Source organism: Lipotes vexillifer, unplaced genomic scaffold (genome assembly GCF_000442215.2).
Source record: "Lipotes vexillifer unplaced genomic scaffold, Lipotes_vexillifer_v1.1 scaffold636, whole genome shotgun sequence".
Taxonomy (NCBI): domain Eukaryota; kingdom Metazoa; phylum Chordata; class Mammalia; order Artiodactyla; family Lipotidae; genus Lipotes; species Lipotes vexillifer.
In genome coordinates this window covers 665,638-673,125 of record NW_006786547.1, presented here as the reverse complement: position 1 = coordinate 673,125, position 7,488 = coordinate 665,638, and the positions used below count along the sequence as shown (strand labels likewise).

The following is a 7,488-nucleotide window of genomic DNA, read 5'->3' as shown; positions in this document are numbered from 1 at the left end:
CCCCCCCCACATACAGCGACCCTGTATGGCAGGTGCTATGTGCCACCTCACAGATGGGATGCAAGGGCCAAGGATGGGGACCCTGAGGGATCAGGGGCTTGTGGCCCACGAGGCCACCAACCAGAGGGAAACTGTAGTTTCAGAAATGAGCTAGAAACGTCACTTGTGTATGAAACCCATGTCGCCAATCGTAAGATAAGTAAGTTTTATCGGCAAGGGTGTGTAAACCAAGCATTTCTTATCAGCTAAAAAAACCAGCAAACCTCCAAGCCGTGTGTTCGCAAACATCTTGGTCTCTGCCTGCGGGGTAGTGGCTTGGGTCACAGTGAGGACCTCTGCCCTCTCCTTCAAAGCAGAGGCTCTGAGACGTGTGAGTAATGGCTGGGCCCCCAGACCACCTGCAGGCCTGACCCCAGACTCGCCTCCTGTCCTGCGTTCTGGTGAGCTGCATGTCCCTGGAGGGCCAGGACATGCCCCAGATGCGTTGAGGCTGAATCACCCAGGCTAGCAATGTCCCTGGGAGGCCAGGCCGCAGTCAACGCCCATCCAAAAAAGGAACGGTGGGTGGCCGCTGTGCTCCAGGAGCTGGGGCCTCCTGGGATCCTGGGAACCCCATCTTTGAGCCCTGCCCACAGCCCCGCCCCTCCCCAGGAGGGAAAAGGCAGCTGCCAGTCGCTCAGCTCACAGGCACTGGGACCTGGCCCAGAGAACAAGACAGCTTGCTGCCGTCACCACTTCAGGTGGGTCCTGGGCTGAGGGGCTTCCGCACCCCCTGTAGGACAAGCTTAGCTGCATATCCCAGCCCCCCACCCCACTCCCAGCTCCGTCACAGGGCCCTGTCTCTCTGGGAGGGCGGGGGCAGCTAGGAGACACTGGCCCTCACTCTCCCTACGCTCCGCTACCTTGCACACGCACTGACACATAGGCCTCACATACACACTCAGGCGCTTCCACAGCCTGGCTTTTCTTGGGTTCCCCTCCACTGAGCTGATTTTGTCTCCTCTGCCCACCCCTGCCAGGCCAAGCCATGGACCCCCCTGAGATGCTCGTCAAGGACCCATATGCCCATGTCAGCATCCCGAGGGCTCACCTGCGGCCCGAGCTGGGGTAGCAGCTGGAGGCGGCTCCATCCTCCTTGGAGTCGCAGCCTCTGCCCGTGGGGTCCTGCACCCTGGAGCCTACCGAGGAGGCCCCAGGGCCCAAGAATGCCAAGGGGGCTGCCTCCATCCAGGGCCAGCAGGCCTGGCAGCAGCCCTGCACCCCTTATGGCAGTGGGCAGTGCCAGGCAGGACTGACCTACGCTGGCCTGCCGCCGATGGGGCGTGGCGGCGACATTGCCCGTCACTGCTGGTGCTGTGTCATTTCCTAGCCTGGCCCCTGGGCCGCAGGGCCTGCTGCGGGGCGCCCCCACACGGCAAGCCCGGGCCTCTGCTCAGGTGGCCACAGCAGTGCCTGGACAGTTGGAACAGCCACTGGCCTGTTGTCATGGGTGTTGGCCGCTCCCCACCCTGGACAGCGGCACCTACCCACTGAGAAGGCTGACAGCTCAGCCCCCGCCCCTGAAACAGAGCCCTGGGCGCTAGCCATAATGGCAGCCCCGGGGACACCCTTGACCACCTCTTCAAGGCCCAGGGCCAGGCAGTAAAGCAGAGCGAGCTTCGTCCCGGCCACTCTTCTTTGCTGCTACCTGCTACGGGAGGGTCCCAGGCTAGATGCCACCATAGGCTAACAGCCGCTATGGGACATTCTGGGGTGGGGCAGCCTCATGACAACCTAACCTGCACTGCACTCTCAGGTTGGCCCAGAGGCTGGACAGGAAGGCTGGTCGGGCCTGGGTTTGAGCTGCCCTGCATTCCCTGGGGCCGAGGGTGAGCCTGGGAGACAGGAGAGTCTGCGGGTCAGACAGCAGGAGCATGCTGTGCCTGGAACCAGGAGTAGAGCCCGAGAGAACCCTCCAGGAGGAGGACCGTGCTGGCAGCACAGTGGTGGGTGGGACCAGCGTGGGCAGGTTTCCAGGAGTGGGAGCCCAGGTGGCCAGCACCAAGCCTGCCCACCCGTGAGTCACTGCCCTACCTCGGCCGGGGTGTTTTTCTGGTTTCCCACAGAACATCCAATTCCTGAGCATCTGCCGTGTGCTTCTCCCCGCTGTCCTGCCTCTGGGGCCTGGGCTTCGTGGAGGTGGGCAGAGAAGGCGCTAGGCCAGACCCATCCCCCACCTGTCCGAGCAGCACAGTGCACCGGTGTCAGGGGCATGTGGGGAGCTGAGCCGTTTGGCATGGGGGTGAGGCCGGGATGCCGGTGTGAAGACTGAGCAGCGAGGCCAGTACCGGGCACACTGATGTTTCCAGGACCAGGCAGAGAGAGCCGGAGGAGGCCAAGCTGGCCCCGCAGGATGGACGTGTCCTGGTGCCAGCCCTCCCCCGACCCCTGGTGACTGGCCCCACGGCAGGACTGGTCCCTGGGCGTGGGCAGGCATGTCGCTGGCCTGACTCCACGGGGCTCAGGCTCCCGGCCCTGCCCCATGACTGGCCCACACAGGAAGATGACCCCACCTGGGCCAGCCACCAAAAACCCGTCTGACCAGCCCAGGAGGTGGGGGCCTGCCGGGATGGCAGGAGTAAGGAGGGGACCCTCTGGGCCTGGCTTCCTCTAGCGGGACAGAGAGGGTTCTGGGGTCCTGGCCTCAACCCCACCCTTCCCAACACACCCCATTCTGCTATGTCACTGGGCTGGCCCCAGGGCTTTGACCAGGCAGAGGCCAGTGGGAGGTGGCCTCTGAGGAGGGCATCCGGAGCTGCCCACAGTGCCCTGCACCTCAGAGAGTTTCTGGGTGGTCTCTGTATGAGTGGGGATCTCCACTCCTGTGCTTGAGGGCCTCCTTGGAGCCTTATGGGGCTGGCTTGTGATGGGAACATGACAGGCCTAGCCCAGACAGGGACAAAGGCAATGGGACAAATCAACATGGACACACACACTGTGACTGTGCTTGAGCCACAGAGCAGAAGGACCCCTCAGAGCTCTGAGCTGGTGGGGGTCCTGGCAGGCTTCCTGGAGGAGGTGACGCTTGAACTAAGAGCTGAAGAACAGGCATCACCTAGGTCAAAGCCAAAAAGCTTTCCCATCATGAGGTGGGGGTGGAGTATGAGTGTGGGTGGGGTGGGCACAGGTCTGGGTGGACGAAGCGGGAAGATGGGCAAAGTTGAGTGGCAAAGCCAGGCCTGGGTGAAGGGTTAGTGGAGCTGGGTCTGCGCATGAAGGGGGCGGGGCAGGCAGAGTGGGGGGGGCCCTTATCTCCTGATGAGTTGGTGGTGCCGGTGGATCCAGTTGCAAGCTCTTTGTGGCTGAAAGGGGAGCCCACGCCTGCCCACAGCCACCACCTGCCTCCCTGCTGACTGGTCCGTGGTAGGCCAGTAACGCGAGCCCCAAGGAGGGAGCCGCAGGGCGCCCTGGGTCCCCCCTACGCCCAGCCACCCTCTGGCTGGACATAGCCACCCAGCAGAGCGGATGCAGGTAAGAGAGGCCTGGGGCTCAGGCAGGCCGGGGTGGGTTCGGGCCTGGGATGGCACACGAGAGCCACAGAGGGAGACCAGACAGCAGGGCAGGTTGCTGCCCAGCAGCAGTCACAGGGACCCAGGCTGTGCCCAGAGCCTGGTGTCCACCAGGCCCACTGGCCACCACCCACCCTCCCGTGTCTGCAGAGGCCTGGGCTCCTGGGCTCCTGTCCTCCGGGGGGGCTTCTGGTGCTGAGGCCCCAACCATGCAGGACAAGCACTGGCAGCCTGGGGTGGGTAGGCTGCAACCCCCCTGCATGCCTCCCCCAGGATGCTGCCGCCAGAAGTTCCCCGGGCCTCCGAAGACGGCACAGCCGCTGGGCCCCAGCGAGGTGACTGCGTCATCTGCTACTCAGCCTATGACCTCACTGGGCACCTACCCCGCCGCCTCTACTGCGGTCACACCTTCTGCCAGGCGTGCGTGCGGCGGCTGGACACGCCAGCCCACGAGCAGCACTGGATCCCCTGCCCGCAGTGCCGCCAGAGCACACCCACGCCCCGTGGAGGGGTGGCCATGCTGGACCTCGACCTGGCTGCCTTCCTGGCCGTCAGGGCCGAGCGGGAGCCGCCTCGCACAGAACCCCAGCCCCCCACGCCCCTCAAAGGCAGCACCGCCATCACTCAACAGCCGGCCAGGCTTTGCCCTGCCTTGGGCCCCCAGCCCCACTTCCCCCAGCCGAGATGCTGCTGCTGGGGCTGCAGCGGCCTCTGCTGGGACCCCCTGGGCAGCCCCGAGGCCTGAGCTCTGGCTGGTCTGCAGCACGCCTGCCCAGAACCTCTGGCACGCCTGCCCAGAACAGCCTGGCGGCAGAGTGTCCCGGGTGCCACTCTGCGTGTTCACCCCGGGGCCACAACCTAAGGTTGGGAGCTGTACCCACAGTATCGTAAGCCCCTGCAGGAGCTGGAATCCCAGCCAGGATTCCCAGGCCCCGCGCTGGTCTGTGTGCAGGGGAGGGGTGCTGCTGTCAGAGTCGCCTGCAAGCCCAGCCCAGGTCCGGACCCGGCTCAGAGGGTGGCTCCCGAAAGGGTCTGGGGACCAGACCCCGGGGACTGGGCTGCAGGCCGGAGCGGCAGGGCCCGGCAGAGGCTGTTCCCGGTCCTGCTGGAGCAGTTCTCCCCCCCTCTACAGAAGGGCCCAGAGGCGTGAGCCCGGAGCGAGGGAGGGCCTCTCCCTCCACCCCTGGCCTGCAGCCCTGCGATGGTCTGCTCACTGAGCTCCCGCTGTGTCGGGAGCTGTCTGGGGAGGGTCCCCCGCAGGCACAGTCACTGCTGCCACAGGTGTCCAAGGAGGTCCAGGCCCAGGGTGGGGGGACCTGCCTGAGGGGCTGCTCAGGACAGCCGCTCCCATGCCAGGCCCTCAGCTTCCTTCTGCCTCCCCGTGGCCACCAGACAGACCCTTCAGAGGGACCAGAGCATGTGCTGGAGACAGTGGACGCAGACCCCACCAATTGGGCTGCAGCATCCCCACCCCCGCACAGGAAGGAGCCCCTGGGAGGGCCCGCGGGGCCCGCACCGGGCAGTGAGCGGCAGGGACGGACAAGAGAATGTGCTGAGAGGACACTCAGAAACCTCCTCCCTCCCGGGGACAAAGTGCCCCTGCACCAGCGACCAGTGGGCAGCAAGCAGGGGGCCAGGAAGACCAGGCCTGACGGGGAGGGGCTGGCCCCAGCCGGGCAGCTCTTCCTCCCTACATCCCAGGAGCAGGAAGGGGACTGACCCCAATAAGAGGCACTCCACGAGCAAGGGGGCCGGTCAGGGCTCAGCTGGAGAGAGAACAGGATGGGCCGAGTCTCCTGGTCCAGGTGAACTTGGGCAGTGGGCTGGGCAGCAACGTGGCCTGGGGGAGGGGCCTCGCCCGCCCTCCCCCTTGCAGATGAAGGCATGACACCCGTGACTGTGACCATTGCTGCCCAGCACTGGGGCTGAGCCTGCAGGGAGCTCTGCCAGGCCCAGCCTTGCCCCAAGCCCAGACCTGAACTGGATGACCTCAGGGGCTGCTGCCCTCCCCGCCTACCTGGTGTAAAGGGCTTCCCTCTGGCTATCTGACCGGGGCAGGAAAACCACAGTGAGGTCCGTAGAGCTCAGGGCAGACTTCCCAAGGGGTCCCCAGGCTGGCCAGCCAGAGCCCCAGCATCCTGCCCTGCCTTGGGCAGGCAGCATGCAGCATCTGGCAGTGTCACTGAGACATCTATTCATGGAAGTCCAGCACTAAGGTCCACCTGCCCAGCCCTGCAACACTCCTGAGTGACAGTGGGGCCTGGACAAGGCAGGTACCGGGGCTGCAATGGTACCCCTCAGGGGCCTCGGCTCCTGGGTAAACATTAATGGGGCTCAGTACACAACAAGTCATGTGTGCGCCCAGCAGATCTTTGACCTGCAGCTGCTCCCGGCCTGTCTCCTCCCCGAAGGTGCCCCTCACTACCCACACAGGTAGGAGATTCTAGAACCAGGTGGGGACCCAGGACACTGGGGTCAGGCCTGGGTGACCTCCAGGGCTTAGGCGCCCCCCCCCCTCTAGGAGCTGAGGGTGAGAGAGCAGCTTGGGGGCAGCAGGAGGGAGGGGTGGCAGCAGGCTCCCCAGCTCCCGGGCCTTGGGCACTGGGAGCTGAGGTAGGGGGCTCGATGGGGGCTCCAGACCCAGCAGGCTGAGGAGGGAGCCTCGAGGTGGGGTGGGGGCGACCAAGCCCCCTGTCCTGCCCCCCATCACTGGAAGTGGGGCCCTTATCAAGCGGAGATGTTGCTGTTTGGTGCCAAATGCCAGAGTCTAAGCTGCGACCGGCTGTGACACCTGATAGGAGAGGTCCCCGAGGCCGCGGCTCCCGACCACCTCCGGCCACGCCCCGGCGCCCTAGGCCACCCACCAGGACCAGCAACGGAGCCAGGGCCCCCTCAACTCGGTCCCCCCACACTGGACTGGGCTCACCTGACAGCCACTTGAGGTCACTATAGCCATCTCCCTGCGGACGGAGGACGGGGAAGGTTACCAAGGCCAGCGGCGGGTGGGAAGGGAGGACAGCGGTGAGGTCTCAGGCCAGGGGGCCCCAAGACCTGGCTGGAAGGGGGAGGAGCTGTGTCTGAACTGCCGTTCCTCGCAGCAGATCTAGACTTGGGCCTGGGCCTGTCTCTGCCCAAAATCCATGCCGAATTCCCTCACCTGCGCCCAGGCCCCTCCTGCCACTCTGGACACAGTTGGCCTGGTGGACCAGAGGCTGGGAAATGCAGGTACCAGGAGCCCCGGGGTCCCGGAGCCTCGGCCTGCCTCCCTGCCCACCCACCTGGCCCCTGACCCATTGCTCTGGGGAAGCTGGGAGAGGGGCTCCAGCCCATCCGTCCCCGGAGGGCCCAGGGGCCAGAACAGTTAGGGGCCCCCCTCCTTCCCACTCTTGTCCCTCACCCCAAGCCCCTGTGCCGCAGTCCCCCCACCCCCTTTGGCCGCCACCTAAAGGTGTCCAGGAAACAGCTAGGTTCCTGGCCCTACCTGACCCTGACCCCTGCAGGGACCTCCGGTTCTGCCCCCATCTCGGAAGACGGGGATGTGGACCCCTGGGCCCTCCCTCAGCTGAAGGACACTGGCCAGTCCTGGAAAGGTAGGTCTGGAGATGCTGGGTAACTGGACAAATGAGGCTAGGACTTGCCAGGGTGTGAGCGTGAGAGGGTTCTTGGGGAGACAGAGCAAGGAGGGGGTTTGCCCCAACGGGCCCCATGGAAACCCACCACGCAGACCACCGCCAGGGCACCCTGGTCCCTCGGCTCAACGGCCTGCCTGCCCACCTGCCCCCCCATCCCTCCTGCGGGCAGTGAGGCTCCCCGGAGGCCCTAAGGGGCTGTCTGCTTGGCCACTCTGCAAAGGAACAGAGGAGAGGGACCCTGGCCCTGTGCTGGGGGCGGGGGGAAGAGGAAGGGGCCTGGAAGGGGAGCTGGGGGGGGGGCGGGGGGG

At 65.6% G+C, this 7,488-nt stretch overlaps 2 protein-coding genes across 2 annotated transcripts in view; both read left to right on the top strand.

Annotated features, from left to right (window-relative positions):
* LOC103076194 (UPF0574 protein C9orf169 homolog) overlaps positions 1-1,369 on the top strand; it is a 3,941-nt gene extending 2,572 nt beyond the window's left edge. The window contains 2 exon segments of the mRNA XM_082931134.1: positions 636-740; positions 1,020-1,369. Coding sequence (XP_082787260.1) covers positions 636-740; positions 1,020-1,369 — 455 coding nt within the window.
* A 5,319-nt stretch (positions 1,370-6,688) lies between these two features.
* SLC34A3 (solute carrier family 34 member 3) overlaps positions 6,689-7,488 on the top strand; it is a 5,306-nt gene continuing 4,506 nt past the window's right edge. The window contains exons 1-2 of the mRNA XM_007458939.1: positions 6,689-6,773; positions 7,049-7,138. Coding sequence (XP_007459001.1) covers positions 6,689-6,773; positions 7,049-7,138 — 175 coding nt within the window. The remainder of the gene's footprint in view (positions 6,774-7,048; positions 7,139-7,488) is intronic.